Here is a 17,979-nt window from a genome sequence, read left to right as displayed (position 1 = left end):
TGCTTATGCTCACAAAAGAAGCTGCAACTGTTGACTGTAATTGCTTTCACAATGAGGATTAAAATAGCATGCTGAGTATGTGGGATATCAGAGGTTTGGGTGACATTACATATAAAGTTCTGTTCTTTTGCTTTTTTAATTGTCCCTCTCCCTCACTAGCATCTTCAGCCGCACACACTGTATTTCATTTGGTTAGTTTGTGGTTCATTGGAGTGGGTTTTTTGGTTTGGTTTGAGTGTTTTCCAAATATGGACATACCAGCATTGAATAGGGGAGCATTTTTTAATGCTTTTGGTATTTGTTTTCTCATTTTCTGTCATAAGCCTTATGCTTAAAGTTCATAGGTTTGAACTTCTTTACTTCCTTGCTCATCTTTCTCTGATCCTCCTAGTAGGCAGGTAAGTTTACTCTGTCTGGAAGAACACAATCAGGATGAATTACGTCAGTCATTTAACTGCTAACTTCATGCTGCACTGAATTCTAGTGTAAGAGAAAATAAATCAGAAACATCTGTTTTCTTTTTCTCATAACAGAAGAACAGAGATGTTCTATTGAAATCAGAGATGTCAAATAGAAGAGCAATAAAAGGAAGATATTATGCGTGTACTTCACACAAATAATTAGTCTCTGGAACTTACTGTCATAGGAAATTATTGAGGCCAAGAACTTAACAGAATTTGAAATGGAATTGGGTAGGCATGTGGCTACCATCAATGTTCAAAGTCAGTATAATTAATTATGGTGATTGGGAGCAATATTAAACTCATGCTCCTAGGTTTAAACAAGATACCTTGAGATGTTGTACCAGAAGAGTATGGTGGAGGGATTTGTTTGGGGTGGGGGGAGTTTGTTTCTTCCAATTAAGTTGCCTATAGACTAAAATCTACTTTTGCTCTGAGTGTTACATTGAAATCTTTGTCCAATCCCAGCTTGCACAAAAAGTGGTTTTCTCCCTCCTTCCACATACACATGTGCACACCTGTCTTGTATTCTTTGGGACCAGAAATCCTCCTCCCTTACTGACTTTATCCCTTTTCATGCTCCTTTTCCACATCCCTTTTCATAACATGTCATCCCAGAAGTGACTTTTTTGCGTCATGTCTGATCAGGTTACAAGGGAATGCCTACGGAAATGACCTACAAAGTGAGCAATAGAATCCGAAGACTTACAAATGATTAATACCTACACAGAGCAGAAGCCACAGCGTTGATTAAACTTGAGTGTGCTGTAATGAGTGAAATCACTATATTTCTGTAAAGGAAGTGATGATGGTAGCAAGCTCTTTACCATGTCTTGCCTTTTTAATAAGTGGCACTTCAGGTTATGGAATTAATTCCACAGAGTGTGAAAATATCAGGAGTGAAGAAAGAAATATGTTAAAAGGCTAGACTATTATAGTTGACATTTATGCCTGCAGATCTCAGCAGGACTTTAAACTACACAGTTTCTACATGTTGGGGCTAGGGAGGAGAAATATCTTGATATGCTAAAGATATAAAACAAAACAAAAACAAACCCCTCCAAAAAAACCCAAACCTAAAACCACATAACAGAAAAGCCCAAAACAAACCCCCATCTGTAGATTCAGAAAGAAAAGAAAAAGGTAGTTAAGCAAAAGCTAATAGAAACAGCAATTAGAAATACCTAGGCTTTAGTCAAAATATTCCTGACCTCCAAATTCTTATATTAGGAGTCTAGGAAAGGTAACTTGAATAAATCATGTGGCTTTAAACAGAAGAACCTTAAAACGTCTCCTGTAGAGGAGTTCAGCTCTCTGCAGAGCTCTGTGCTTTCCTTATAAGGTTCTGCTCTTCTGTAATTATCTAAAAACTACTGTCAGTTTAATGACAGAAGCAAAGCTCGGTGCTTGTTTTGAAGATGCTCAGCAGCAGCATTGATTGATAACAAATCTTTAGATTTTACTCTTCCATAAAAAATACAATATTTTGTCTTTTCTTGGGACGCAGATGCAACAAGGATGCTTTCAAAAGTGTTCTTTGCTGTCAGTGGGAATGAGGAATGCCATAATTACTGACTGGGCTAAGTGTGATGAAGCAACCCCCCAGTCCAAGTGCTCTTCAGTGATCTGGCTTTTGCAATTGCTGCTGGGTTTGTTGGGGTGGGGGTTGCCGGGTTCCCAAGAGGTTTCTCTGCCCCGCATTGCGTGTGAATTAGTTCTGTTGAACTTGATGGAATTTTTGTCATTGATTTCAACTAGCCCAGACTGATACAGAAATACTGGCTTTTAGAAAGAGACTTGACAAATGTATGCTTACAGGATAGGTCTTTAACAAAGAGTGGTTTGCTGCAAACTTGGAAGTAGGGAAAGAAACTTACTCTTTACTGGCCTTGTGCTCACTAGGGGCATTATCACCTATGGTGATAAGTCTTCCCATTTTGAAAAAAGGGTCATGTGAATGAGAAAAGGCTTAATTCAAGCACATACAAAGTAATGTCTCATCTATCAGCTTCTGTGGAATGGTGTCCACTTTAGCTAAAAGAGTGTATTGGAGAAGTAGGTAGATTTTGGAGAGGAGAGATGGAGTTTATTAAAAAAGAAACTGGAGGACTTCTCATGTAAAGATACAGGGATTGTTTCCTTTAAACAAAATCCAAAAAACCGAAACCAATAAATGTATCATTTACAAAATCACAGAAAATGCTGAGTTGGAAGGAACCCGCAAGGATCATTGAGTCCAACTCCTGGCCCTGCAAAGCACCATCCTCGAGGATCACACCATGTGCAAGAGTGTTGTCCAAACACTTCTTGAACTCTATCATGCTTGGTGCTGTGACCCCTTCCCTGGAGGAGCCTGAGCCTTTTTCTTGTTTTTTTTAACCTCTAGAAAAAATAGACAGGAAGGTATTTTTTCCTCTTCTAAGAACAAAGGCATATAGAATGAGATTAAAAGATAATGAAATTAAATTTTTTTTGCTTTTTGCAGAATGAAATGGGGCTTAGGAGTTCCATGCTGTATTACATTACTGAAACCAGGAATTAAGCAAGCCTCAGGCTTCTGTGGAGGGCAAAATCAGACAGAATTACTGCAGCTTATGAATAATACTGATTTCAGAAGGAAAACATGGATGCCTGGTGTTGAGGCTCAAGCAGTTACCACCGAGGGTGTTGCTATGGTAGGGGAAAACAGAAGACCTGGCAGAACCCTTCTGATGCCCGTCTCTTTCCGATTTGACACTGGAAGCCAGTGAGATACAAGGTGTTAATTTAGGTGGACTTCAGATCAGATCCAGCCTGATGGATCTGTATTTCTTTTGATAAGCTAGTAGATAAAATTTGCACTTGCCCCGTGATCAAAATCTTTGCAGTAATACTATCTCTAGTACACTTATGTGTGAACTGAAGTTTATTTTAACATTGTTTTATAGGGGGAAAATTGTGTTTAGAAAAAAATGTCTTTGTAAGTCATGTTGTAAAAAGTTTGTGCTCTATGAAACACACATTCATATATGTGTGTGTGTGTGTATATATATATAACAAAAGCACTTCTAAGAGTGATTTCTAAAAGTATTTTCTATTATATTGTTGTCAAATTAATATGTCTCTCAGAGAATCGAGTCTTAAAGCACAGAACAAATACTCACTTTGGTGTCTTACTCCAGTACTTAAGATTAAGGTTGACTTTTCCTGATTGGATTTCAAGTTTGTAGTATCATTAACTCATGGCTGAAAGTTGCATGGGTTTTCTATATATTTATATAGAGTGAATTTAAAAATCGTATTAATATTGGTTAGTTTGCTAACCTGTTAATGATACTGTCATTGGGATGATTTTTTGGTGAGTGATGTGTTCTATTCTTCTGACAGGTACAAGCTCAGCAGAGGAGAGTTATTTTCAGCTATTTTACCTTAATTGGAAAAATAGTTGGCTCATCCTAACCTGCAACGACATTTGATTAAAAACCCAATAGAAAATTAAAAAAAAAAAAAAAGATAAGTCACTTTTAAGGATGGGAGTGTCAGCTGCCTTTGGAAATTGTCTATTCTCACTAATTTGTTGAGAAGGCTATTTGTGTGTACTCTGAGAGTTTTATTTACTGGCCTTCCTGAACTGAGGTCTTGATATAGAAACTTAAATGAAGAAATACCTGTTTATAATTTTATTTTGAAAGTTCAGGTAGGATTGTCTAGACTGGATGAGAAATTTTCCAACACAGTGTAAATATATTTACATTGTAGACGTTTTGCTGTTTGAACATCTTTATTTCACTTAGAGAAATACTTGAAATGCCTTTTAGTAAGAAAAATCAAAGTGAATGAATCTGGAGTGACTGGAAACACATCACTTTTCTTTGTTCTTAGAGAGATTTTTCCCTACCTTCATGCTCAAAAACCCTGCGATTTGTAGTTAGTGATAGATTTATTTCTCTTATGTTGTTATGTATGTAAAATTGCATCAAGCATGGGTATTAAGGCTGGCAGTTCTTCCAGGTGTTTTGCCATACCACTGTGTGCTATTATGCTGTTTTCGTATTTGTGCCTAATTAGGAGCAACGTGTTCAGTTCGTGTTCAAAAAATTAATGGTGTAATATTGGGTGCAAACCGCTCATCTGTCTCTGTGTCAGTTTTGCAGTTTCCTAGGCATTTATTTCTGTTGCTGCCTGTATGGTTACAGCATAACAAAAGCAAGGTGCAACTCTCAAAACATAGTTGTAATCTTGTCACTCTTGCTTCAAAATATTACTTGTAACAATGCTGAGGTTAAAAGGTTAGAAAATGTATGCTGCTCTCTGTCTCTAAGATGCTTGTTTCTGTGAGGTGTGGTCTCCTCCTTCTGCCTCTATTTATGAAATACAATAGAAAACCTTGTGCTAGAACTACTACAAATTAGAATGTTACCACCATCCAGTGAAGAAATGTGTATTTTAGACCTTTTCTTGTGAATTTCTTGGATTGCACCTGAAGTTTGTGAAGAAAATGTCTTTCTTTTTTAATGACTAGAACAGCCTCCATGGCAACATACATGAAGTATTATTTAATATCAGTGGTTTCAGGTACTTAAAGTGTGAATTTAGCATGTTTTGGTTTTGTGGTTTTTGGTTTTTTTTTTTTCATGGCAGCAAAAGTTTAAATTTAATTTAAACTAAGAATGTCAGTGATCAGCTGAAGGAGCAAGTTTCTAAGCCATGTGGGACCAGGAGTGATGTTGAAGAAGATGCCTGGATTTCTTGTGCTCCCTGGTAATTCCCTGTTCCCTGCATGCTGTGGTCCTCTGTCAGCAGAACTTAACTGCCACACGTGGGAGTTGTCTTTCAGCTTATTAAGTTGTTGCTAAGTCATCTCTCTTTGGTTGAAATTAGGGAGGAGAAGACACCAAGTGTTGGCTTGTGTGAATGTAACGTGTTTTTCATAAAAGGTGTAAGTGATGTAATGCCCTAACTTGAAACTATTATTGCTTGTCACTTCATGGCTTCATTGTCATTAATGTTTCCTTACATTTGGGACATGCTTCCAAGTAAAAGGGTCATGAAGTAAAGGCATTGGGAAGTTCAAAATTCATCCATGTGAGTTCTTTTGCTTTGCACGGAGAAGTTGCTTAATATCAATTGCCAAATAGGGTTCTGGAGAAAAAAACCAATAATTTGTTAAGGACAATCTGTTCTTCAAGTTAAGGCATGCAAATTGACCACAAAACTGTATACTTTATTTAAAAGCACTGCTTAGTCCTCTTGTGGCTCCTAATGTAGATTAAATTTAATGTTCCTAATACTTTGAAAACAAATTAACAAACTTCGGAAAGCCATTGCAAATGCTTGTTTAGGCTATCCTTATGCATGTGAATCTGCTGTAGAAAAATTGAAATTCTATTTTTCTTCTTAAATCTCTTGATAGATTTTTGGGGTTTTTTAAAAGTTTTTCCCTCTTATCACCTTCAAAATATTTGCATCTACTACAGTAAATGTTGGCTAGGTGTTGTGACTGGCTCGTGTTCTTAATGAGAACAACTTGCAGTGGTATATAAGCCATTTTTAGTGGCTGCTATGTAGTGGGCTGGCAGCTATGCTCTATTACAGTGTAGAGGTAATCTTGTTTTACTTAAAGCAAATTCTCATCTTAGATTTCTGTTTCTAGTCTGTGCATGCCAGAGTTTCAAAACTCAAAGGCAGTGCTTTCAAGTTACTTTACTTTTCTGCCAGGTAATTTTGATAGTTTAGAACTGTGAAAATCAGGAAAGAGTTGCTGTGGGTAGTACAGCATAATTGAGAATATTTTGTTGTTGTTTTGAGTAACCAAATTTTGAGCTGTTAATGGCTAGTTTGTGTAGTTTTGCTGTTAGTACACACAGTGAAATAGGTTAATTCAAATGCAATGATCTTGATTTATTTAGTGAATGGCAAGGAAAGGAGGTTTAATGTAGGTAAAGAAGAAGGGGAAGACATCGAGATTAGACTTTTTTTTTCTTTCTGTCTTTTATATATCTTTAAGATATGTCCTTCAAGACATACTGTATTTTGTTTAGCAACATGATGTTATCGGTATCAGCATTGGTATGCTGATGGGAAGCAATACATAGATGTGAAGCCGAGCTACTGGGATGGCCTGTTTCTCTGGTTAAGTGATGTTGACTCTACCTATCTAAAGGGGAGGGGACTCTCTTTGTTGGTTGGCTCATGGATTGTTCTAATTTGTAGCGTGTTTTTAGGGGGAGTTGGTTGGCTGGTAGGTAGGTGATGGGACAGGTACATCAGTTTAGGAGCATGTGGTACAGGAGCAGATTTTTTTTCCCTTAGGTTATGTTGTCTTGAAAACTTAAAAGTTGCATATAAACTAGTAATCTTAAAATATTACTTCATCTCTTCTGAGTACAGACTTTCAGCAGAATTCCTACCATTCAGTGCAAGAGAGATGGTAGTGCATCTCTAGTCTGGCAATGTATTGTCTCCTCTCTTTCAAGTAGCCCTTTTCCTCCCCATGGAAGTAAGAAAGTTAGCTCAAGGAGGCAGTTGGGTGAAGCCTCAAGAACCTTGTCCTTATTAGTTTGGGGAAGCTCAAGAGTCTTGTTTGCTTTCAATTTTCAGCATAGCAGGGGCATCTTGCCAAGTGTTACACATCATCTTTAACTTTCTGGGGCTGGTTTTTTCAAGCTGGTTTGTAGCTGCTGTTGCCCTTTAATCTAACTTATTTAGGGTATGCATTTCTTGATCTATAGAATTATAATGAAATCGGTATGGCAAATGGATGATAAAGTCCAAAATAAACAGTCCACTGTGTTAGCTCAGTGCTGGATAGGTAGACTTATGAAATAGGTGAGATCCTCTATTTTTTTTTTTTCCTTGACAGGGCAAGTGACTTGTGAAGAGACAGAAGCATCCAGATCATGTGGGTTCAAATTTATTACTTTTACAATTGATGTACTACAGGGCTCCTAAATATTTATGATGTGCTGGGTGTTTGTATCTGCGTAGAGAGATTGGCTTCCGTATTCTCACACTGATGAGAACGAGACAGGAGATGGGCATGATAGACACAAACACAGATGTAGGTCCCAGCTTGATTCTCGAATGGCAGGTTAATTGTAGTAAATTTCCATTTCTTTAATGGATAAAGCATAGTATTTAGGAAAGAGCCCTGTTATCATTCAGTGTAGCACCTCTAGGGCTTATGGAGGGAAAGGGGGTATTATTGAACCGTTTAGTTGTCAGAGAGGGTAGTTTCCTTTCCATGTATGAGTAACCTACTGTATCCCAGTAAGTGCCAGGAGGAAGTAGATTTGTTTTCTTTTGAGGAGTATACCACATTTGAGATTGGTGACACAAGAACTTTCATATTTGTTAGTAGTATTGATTGTCTTTTATTTGTCTTTAATTATAGATCTGTCAATTTGATGCTAGGCAACCAGTTTAGTTTGTTTAAAATTACAGAAATAAATAGGTTCACTAGTTATATTTCTATACCAATTTCCAAAAACCTGTTGGAATATGAAGAGGCCACCAAAAAATGGTGTAGTTGCAGAAATAGTGCATTTGTGAAACCACCTGGTTTTGCTTACCAACTGTAAATTATACGTCTGTGCTATAAATACATAAATAATTTGGAAATGCAGTCTGATGATGTGTAGGAATTTCTGTCCCCATGTTGGTAGTTGTTAGTCAGTACACAAATGGCAGGAAGGAAACTGATTTAAAAATAACATAAGGTTATGTTGGCAGACCACAGATTCTACCATCACATCATCTTGTCATTTCAAATAAGACATTGCTAATTGTTAGGTGGATCAGATTCTCTGTTACTCTTTCCCAATTTGTTTTATTGTTTCTTATGCAGGGTATTATTTAATGGGACATGTAAGGTCACATATAAACTGTGATGTTTTAATTCATTTAATTTTTGGTCACGGCCTCAAACTAAAACTATGAGGAGAAAAGAAAAAGATTTGCATACAATGAAAATAATTTTATTGATTACTTAGTTTGGCATTTTCTGTATTTCCATACTGTACATACTAAAGTCTCAGACTTACAGAAACAGCCTCTCTGCAGTCATGTTTGACACTGAAAATGTTCCTACATGTATGTAGTGGGACAAACTTCCTGTACTTTGCAGTAGAGGAGGCTAGGAAGAAGCCACTGGAAAGAAAAACTGAAACCCTTGAGAACTGAGCAGGCTGGATTTATTTTCAATTTTGGAACCAATGCTAAATGGATTAATTTCTCTTGACCCTTTTTATAAGGACTTGCTCCTAAATTGGAGTGATTATTGTTGAACTAAATAGAGCTGTAGCACACTCCTGAGAATATCATAAATCTTCTCCTGACCTCCCTGAGGTCAAAACTGAGATTTTATTTTGAATCGTTGAAGCCTGGTTTAAAAATGAAACTCTGCAGTGAAATTGTTTAAGAGGGTTGGCCTTTTCACCAAGTAATTTAGTAGTAACTTCTCAGTAATATTTTGCAGAGACCAAAATACTTCGGGTAAAAGTCCTAAATTTGCAAGTACCCCACGGCATTTCTGTTCCTCTTGTAATAGAAAAAGAATGAGATCTTGGCTGTGGTAACTCTTGGTTGTTGTGTGGTCTTATTGCCAAGTATTTTTTTTATAAATTGGAAAACATAGTCTTTTTTTTTTTTTTTCTTCTCACGAAGAAATCCCCCTGATCAGTCTTCCTTGAGGTCCCATAAATCCCTGCATTACACCTTATCAGCTCCATTATCAGACCTATTTAGTTATTTAGTTCCTTTTTTAACCTAGTAGGAAAGTAATTCACTGCACCATTTATCCTCCAGTTTAAGCTTTGTGCAATTGTTCAAACCTTCCTAATTTTACCTTAGGCTGATACTTAAGGGAAAAGCTTTCCCAGATGCTAAAACAGAAATTTTGTGCATGAAAATGCAGAGAAGAATGATATTATTTCTAACTCTGTTAGAAATGTGGTGGGATTTGTAAGGGACTTATACTTGTGCAATAATATTGTGACTACCATTTTAAAATTGAAGACAGAAAACACAATACTTTCAATGACTTACAAGAAAAATAATATTTACAGTTTTGTACTTGAAAACCATATCCCTGAACATGAGCTAGAAGGAGAATTAAGTTCTATTTTTGCAATTTTACCTCTACCTCCTTTGCTCCCTTCCCATGTTTTAACTAAAGCCGGCTGCAACTTTTTCTCTTGCTGTCTTTTCCCTCTGTCTCTCATTGAGCCTGCAGGAATTTCATCTGATATCAATCCATCATTTTTGTGTTAACACAGAGGAGCAGCTTGGTTGTGTGTAATGACAGTGGACAAAAATTGCTGCTGATACGCATTGGCACGTAGTAGTTCAGTATATTACCTTTAATTTTCCATGGTTGCCCAGGAGTAGTTGTCTTGTGTTGTGATTTTTTTTTTCCTTTCTTTTCCTTTAATTTCCATTATTTGACTTAAAAATGGGAGGCGTCTCACTTTTAAACTACTTTGCCAAAAAAATAGCAATGAAATGGATGGCCCCGGGTATCCTTTTAACTACTTCTGTTTTGTCTATTTGAATTTCTTCCTAATAACTGTGTAATGTTTTAATGCTTATTTTATAATTGAAAAACCTTTGTAAATTGTGTACACAGGTCTTTGGATTGTATTGTAGCAGGCTTGGCATAGTGGGGTCCTGCCTATGAATGGAATGTCTCAGTGCTGTAGTAATAAAAATAATAATAATAGATTTTGGTAGCTAAAGCATGTGCAGAAGGTGACAGTTTATTTCTAAAATTAGAACTGTGCATTAATATGAAGGTTTCGAAGTGATGTTTAGACCAAAGGATTAGCTACATTTTGTTTTGTTGGTTTTCACTCTGTTCATCAGCACTCCTATGTTAAGACAGCTTGCTTAAAGATCTGTAGAGCAAAATTTCTTTGGATGGGGGATTTTGGAGGTGTTTGTTTTCAATGGCTAAGATAGATGAGCTGTCCTGCTTCTTGTAGAGGTGGCACCTGCCTTCCCCAGTGATCCAGTATTTCTGGGGTGCTTTTCCAATCTCTCCACCGGATTCAGTCTAACAATATAAGTGAACAAATTCAGTGTGGACCCACCCAGTGGGCTACAAAAAAAGGAAGTATATTTACCCTGAGGTCAGGAGTGGGGTGGGTTAGAAGGGAAAATCAAGGTGCAGCAGAACTTCAGGTGAGAATGATATGCTGCCTGCCTGGCAGCCAAAACTTCTAATGTGTTTTGGGCTTGCATATTTGGAGAAAAAGAAAAAAAAAAAAAAAAGGGGGCAGGGGGGGAAGGAGCAAAGGGACCTTCTAACATTTAGCTATTTCCTAAAGCTGCCTAGTAAGTCCATAACTAAGATGCACTTCTATGTTCAGCCATTAAGTGTTTCTTACTAGAAAATAAAGCAACAGCAAAAAAATTGATATTGCTGTCAGTTTGTAAAGGTGCAGTTTTACTTTAGAGATCATTAGATTCTCTGCCACCCTGAAATTCCCATGTACCGTTAGTATGTTGTTTGTTTTCTGATCTGAGCTATGTCCCTTGGAAAAGGTCATGTCTGCGGTGTTTTTAGAATTTATATTTATTTTCCTCAAGTGTGCAGCTTCCAAACAGCTTAAGTACTTTCATCAGACTCTTCATGTTTAGGGCGAAATAGCCTCAAAAATAGCAATAGGGATATGGAGTAGTTGGTGTATGAGTTCGTGGGTTTGTTACTTGCAATTTTAACTGAAACATACTGTAGGTTTTCATTAGGTGTTATTTCCTTCATCATACCATGGAATTGCCTTTCTTCTCATCACCCTGATGAATAGCAGTCTCTGGCACTTCTAAACTACTCTGCTAAATTAGTTAGCTTTTAAAAGGAATATGTACTGCTTTGGTACATCAGGGTATTAACCTAGTGTTTGTAGCATCAACTATATTGATTTATCACTGCAGTGATCTGCTATTGTGTGTCTTCTGTATCTCAAAGAAGAGGAATTAAACTATTTGCCAGTCTGAATTTTCACTGAAAGGAGCACTTAAATTATCATTCAGTCAAACTCCTAGAAAGGACCGGGTAGTTTCCAAATGAACTAGCATGTTTACATAAACAACAGACTCTGAGTCATTCTTCTGGAAAGCACCATCGCTGTGTTCCCAGGGATTTTTATACATTAGCGGTATGTGGTGAACACCAAGAAGTCCTGCCTTCCCTCCGTGGCATAGGCATATTTTGAGTGATTTGCCCAGGGTGCCAGGGCAGAGGAGGAAGCTGAGTTTGTGTGTGCAAAATATCGGGGTGGTGTCATGTATTGCAGACCTGTGATGGAGGTTGTCTCTGGCTGGCTTAATACAAAAAAGTCACATGCTGGGTGTTCTTGCAGACTGTCTGTCATTTCAGCTTTTTCCATATGTGAAAGTGCGTGTGTGTGTGTGTCTTCTCCATGAACACTGAATCTCTGAGATGGAGTTCTGTGTTTACAGTTGCTCAGTACTGCAAGGCATCTGCAGCTAATTTACCTAGGCATTGTTCTGCTCCCTAGCCTCTGCTCTAGGTGTTTCTAATTTACCTATTGGATTTTTAAGTTGAGAAAGAATATGGCACCTGCCAGCAAAGAGAGGCAGGGCAAGATCAGGTTTTTCCAAAGCAGCACAAGGCTGGTTGGGACTTGGCCCATGCAGGACTTTGAGCTTGGTCTCGCTTGTGCTGAGGCTTTATCCCTGCCTTGCGTCTACCAGGAGGTAGTGCCTTGCATTTTCCTGCCTCTTGACTTGGAAAATTAGATATTCCTTGAACAATACCTTGCCACTGGGAGGTTTCCCAAGGAGTGTTTCTGTCATAACATCTGTCTGGGGGATAAGCCAGCATCATTGGGAATGATCAGGATAAGTTGTTACAGTGGGTGCAGTGTGTCTTCACTGAGCATATCACTGTTTTTCCAAGAGAGATCTCAGTTGCACTGCAGTGTAACACATGCTGCTTGATAGGATAATAATGGGTTGGGATCTTTTCAGTTTTCTTTTGGATGTCATTTTTCACTCTGAATTGCTGGTCTTTTACTCATTTCTTTCTTTGGAAGTGAAGAGGTTGTGGGCTGCTGAGTTAATACAGAAACTCTCGTCTTGCAGTGGAAACTATTTCTATTTAATTGGTTAAAATTGCCTTCCCAGTGGTCATATGTTGGACAGTTTCAAAATGTAGTATTAGTAGATCTAGACACTTAATTTGAGCACTGGTGGCACATATCAGGCAAGGTGACAGCTGTGCCAGTGAGCCTTGTGTCCATGCATCAGTGAATTTCTTTTCAAAGCAGATAATTGCAAGGATTTTAAACAAAGAATGTGATCTTTAACCTGTGACGGTTTCTGTATCTCCACCAAAAGTTAATGCCACTGTTCTTACACTGTGGTCAAGTATTGTCACTTTTCTATTATGCACTAGGTCTTCATGAGCTGTTTGATATTACTAATCCTAAGTTAAATCTAAGCAGTATCATACTTGAAGCTGACTTGCATCTTCCTCTTTCAGTCTTTCTTTTATAAGAAATCAATGTTAATGTCTAAAAGTTGGACATGCACAGCTGTTTTACTCTGTTAATTGAATTATGAAAAGCTTAAAAGGAAAGCTTAGTACATCATTGTTAAAGCCTACTGATGTCTTACAAAGATGTTGTGCTCTTAATATGGCAGTATATTACTTGTGTGCAGTGATAGCTCTAATTGGAAACCTAATAGGATACAAGAGATTTCTAGGACTATTACTAATGATAATATATTTTTTAAGTCTGTGGGATTTTTTTATTGACAGTCCTTTGGGCTGAAGCTGGAAATAAAATGCGAAATGTTGAAATATTTCTCGTTGGTTCAGAGGGCTGTATTCAGTGCTAATCGCACATCACATTTCTTGAGTGCTGAAGTGCTCCCCATTGGCAGTTCTGGTGATATAAATTCCAACACTAAATCGGTGCTAACAAAGCTCAAGTACCTGTTCCCGTTCAGTAGCTCCATCTTTAGGGGAGGGAGGGGAGGATGATTGCCGGTGCAACTTGCAGTAATGACAGTATGTCAGGAGGTTGCTAATAGGTACATAAAGAGGTGATTCCTTGGAGCAGTGGCTAAGGGTGCCCCAGAGAGTCCTTTTCAGTAAGTTTGCACAGTTAAGTTGGTGTCTTTCCAGAGGTAGAGCTTCCTGTCAAAATACAACACTTTTCCAGTCTAATGCACAAGTGGTAGCTGGAGAGTACTGACTGCCCAAATATATAGACTTGCACAGGACAGGGACAAGTCATTAAGGTGGAGTGGGATGCCAGGAGTGTTCAGGATGGAATGGCTTTTACTTTAATTTAATACTGATCTTGAGCTGTGCTGGGTTTTGTGTACTGGAGAGAAAAATCTTTCCCTTGTGGCTGGTGCATCATTTGCAGAGAATCTGTCTTCCTTTACTGCTTTCTTACGTGCTTTCCTTTCCTTGGAAGCATGCTTTTAGTCATAACTTCATGATTGTTGAATTACCTAGCACCAGCATATTTGTGAAATTTTATTACTAGGTTAATCTGAAAAAAACCCAAAACATTAGGTTTGGTAACAGAATTAATTCCCTTTCTCTCTCTGGATTCCCCTGCTGTCGAGAACATGTTCACCAGTATTGGGAAGAGCAGGGAAAAAAAATGTGTCTCTGATCACTGTTATTATGACAATTTATGTTCTTGCAATTGTATTTCTATTTGTTACACTGTTATTAACACTTAGTGATTACTCTGGTTCCTTGCACATTAATCAAATGCATATTGTCATGTGTATATTGAATTTATTGTATTGCCCTCCCTCTCAAGTAATGCTGCTCTGTGATTGTTGTAATATGAAAAGAGCCTGTTTTTTCCTTCTGTCTTAGGGGAGCCTTGTTAAAAGAAGGGGGAAAGAAGAGCAAGGCTAGTTTTCATTGTATTAGGAACATTAAGATCCATCCCCTTCAGAAGAAGGGGAGAAGAGATTTCTGAAACCATGGTATGTCCATGATGGAAAAAGCTGTGTCACCACCTCCTGTTATGCAAAGGGTTTTTCCAGCTCTGGCATCTTACAAATAAGATACTACCATAGCAGTACAGAAGGGAAGAGGCAGCAGTGGAATCCTACACCATTAATGGCTTTACAGGTTGAGCTGTACTTAGAAATACTCAGTGACATATGGCACACTACAGAGTGCAAGTGTCTGAGGATATAAGTAAAACTAATTTTAACAAGCAGACATTTGATCTTTGCAACACCTTTAGTTTGTACTGCTTGTAGTGAGCTGCTGGCAGGTTAGGCAGTCTCAAATTAGGCAGAGCTAATTTGAGAAAGTGCTGTTTTAATTTGACACAGTGATTTTAATTCCCCCTAAAAAAGGCAGTTCCACAATGCAAGCAATATCAACAAGGTAAGATCATGTGGCCTCATCTTAGAAATCAGTGCAGCAAAATTATAGAAATGTAGAAAATTTTGATATTTAAGAGTGTCATCATTAATTTGGCTTCCTTCAATTATACTATGAGCCTTTGTTTAACAATAGTGCAGGATATATTTTAATTTAAAGAACAAAAAAGATTTTAAAAATGAACAAAAATCCTTAATTTGTTTAGTACAGTCTTTAATGTGATACAGTTTTATTAAGACTGAGATGGAAGAGCCATTTCTGAAATACAGTAGGAAATTGTTCTTTGAAACTTAGCTCTTGTGTTGTATTGATAGTGTAGTATGTTTAGGAGTAGTTCTGGGCAATGCTGCTCTTGTAACTGTCGAGAGAGAGAAGATGGAACCGTACCCCACCTCTAGTTTCTCAGCTTTGCTAAACAGGCTGGAACGCTGGTAACTTCAGGTAAGATCTCTGAGTATTTGAGAGCATTCAGTCTTCTTTTAATCCTGATCTCTACTTCAGGTGGTGTATGAAGAGTAAGACTGAAATATTTCTTCTATATCGTACTTGAAGAATGTAAGAAGTCGTATTTATTTGAGCTGTGGTAGTATTTCTAAATGATTTTGGTTTTTATCTCTCAGCGCTGGCCCCAAAGGTGATAACATCTATGAATGGAGATCAACCATTCTAGGACCTCCAGGTTCGGTCTATGAGGGAGGTGTTTTCTTCCTTGACATCACGTTTACGCCAGAATACCCCTTCAAGCCTCCAAAGGTAAGAGATCTGTAGCTACCATCTTAAGTCATGAGTGCTAAACATGGATAGCATGCAGTGTTAATGGAATACAGCCCATTTGAAATCCACTCTTAAGAACAAACTTAAGCTCATTTTAGACATTAAATTAGTTTCTATTAGCTAATGTTAACAGCTTTTCCAGTCCTCTTGATAATTATTTTAGAGCTTGTTTTCTTTTTTCCTGCTTCTAAGAAGTCCTAAGCATTTAGTGCAAGCATTGGGACAGGACTGAGAAACTGAGAAGTAGATAAACTTGAGGAGAAATACTACAAATACTTGTTTCTCAAACCACCTAGGTACTGTAAGCATAAGTTACGTGTGTTTTGGCTGCTAAAGTAGTATTTAATTTTTCAGTTTTGTTGGACGCTTGTGTTGTTCACCTATTTGTACAGTAACAAACTTTCTGTAGGTGTGTTATATTTGTGAAGCTCTTACATTCCAGTGTTGTTGTGTTCCAGTGCTCTAAGGCAAATACCAGTGTGAGTAAATGTTATCCGGTGGTTCCAATATGTGACCACAGGAAGAGTGTTGGGTTACAAGAGGTGCTTGTGTATACACTTGGTGTTTGTCTTGTATCTGAAAGCATTCATATGCATGTTTAACTTTCTACTTAAAAGTTGTTTGATTGATGAGATACATGCCAATGACTGCACCATCTTTCAGGCTTTGGTCTAGTCTGCAGCAGAAAGGACTTCTTCAGGCCATCAGTCCATCTCAGCAGAGCAATGCTAATTGCTTACGCAAGACAAATTAATACAAGCTTGCCAAATTAAGGAAACTGTTTGCCTGTTCTTGCTCACATAACTTCAGGGTTTCAGTAGTACCAACAGGTCCTTCAATTCTACCCCTAAGATAGGGTTCCAGTTCACAAACAGCGTGGTCTACCTTGGGACATCTGTAGTGCTTTCCTGCTGACATCTGTCCATCTCTTTTTGGAGATTCTCTGGCAACACAGATGGTTCTCTCATGTTAGAATTCAATTCACTTTAGAGTAGGTTTGTTGTTGTTTAATTTGCTGAATAATTTGTTGTCCAACCAACTGTACGCAATTTATTATGTTGTGAACCCAGTAAGCATTTAAAGAGAGATTTTTTGCTTTCCCATGTGTGCGTTGTTACACCTTTGCTTTTTATGCTACAGGTCAGGCTTGTTCATCATAGAATCATGGAATGGTTTGGGTTGGAAGGGGCCTTAAAGATCGTCTGTTCCAAACTACTTGCTGTGGGAAGGTATGCCTTCCACTAGACCACGTTGTTCAAAGCTCTGTCCAACGTGGCCTTGAACATTTCCATGGATGGAGCATCCACAACTTTTCTGGGCAGCCTGTTCCGGTGCCTCACCACCCTCACAATAAAGGATTTACTCCTAATATCCCCTCTAAATTAACCCTTTTTCATTTTAAGGCTATGACTCCTTGTCCATGCCCTTGTAAAAAGTCTCTCTCCAGCTCTCCTGTAGGCCCCTTTTGGTACTGGAAGGCTGCTCTAAGGTCTCTCTAGAACCTTCTCTTCTCCAGGCTGAACAAGCCCAACTCTCTCAACCTCTCTTTATATGAGAGGTGCTCCAGCCCTTTGATTGTCTTGATGGCCCTCCTCTGGACTCACTCCAACAGGTCCACATCCTTCTCATGTTGGGGGCCCCAGAGCTGGATGCAGTGCTCCAGGTGGGATCTCACAAGTGATTTTGATTGCCCAGATACAGATGCAAGGACCTTACACATGGCCTTGCTGAACTTCATGAGATCACAGGCCCACCTCTCTCTGTTCCTCCTAGGCTACCTGTCCTTGCTTCCACTTTCTGTACAGTTCCTTTGTGTGTTTGAGTTTGTCCAGGAGCTCCTTGTTCATCCATACAGGCCCCTTCCCCTTCTCTGAAAGATGGATCCCATCAGTGCCCAGCAGACCAGGTTTCCCAAAGCAAGTCCCATGGTCTTGCTTTCCCAAAGCAAGCCCGGTCAAACCCCCGGCTGTGGCACCAGTCCCATAACCATTTGTCGGTTTTCTAGATTTGACTAGCCCTTTTGAACCCTTTCCCTTTGACCAGGAGGATTGATGAAAAAAATACCCATGCTCCAGAGTCCTTTCCTTAACTCTCAGGACTGCCTTATTTGGCTTCAGTGTCTTTTCTGTTATCGTGGGTCTTTCCAATCTCAGAGCAGCAAAGTGGTTCTGCAGGGACACCTCAGGCTTTGGGGGCAAGTCTCTTCCTGCAGGTCCTTGCTGTGGCAAGCTTCCATTCTTTTGCATTTTTGGCCCCCATCCCATCCGTGTGTGCCAGTGGGAGTTTCTGGCTGTTTGGCCATGGGCTGTAGGTCCAGTGCAGACTGTGCTTGGGACCAGCTGTCTGACTCCTCCTCAGCAGCCCTGATGCCATGCA

General features: G+C 38.6%; 1 protein-coding gene across 1 annotated transcript in view; it reads left to right on the top strand.

The window, feature by feature from the left end:
- LOC104689058 (ubiquitin-conjugating enzyme E2 E1) overlaps positions 1–17,979 on the top strand; it is a 44,114-nt gene that overhangs the window by 19,650 nt on the left and 6,485 nt on the right. The window contains 1 exon segment of the mRNA XM_039569226.1: positions 15,450–15,582. Within this exon segment, the coding sequence (XP_039425160.1) occupies positions 15,450–15,582 (133 nt within the window).

Source organism: Corvus cornix, chromosome 2, assembly GCF_000738735.6.
Source record: "Corvus cornix cornix isolate S_Up_H32 chromosome 2, ASM73873v5, whole genome shotgun sequence".
In the NCBI taxonomy this organism is placed as follows: domain Eukaryota; kingdom Metazoa; phylum Chordata; class Aves; order Passeriformes; family Corvidae; genus Corvus; species Corvus cornix.
The sequence above is the reverse complement of the archived record's forward strand: the minus strand, read 5'-3'. Positions and strand labels throughout refer to the sequence as shown.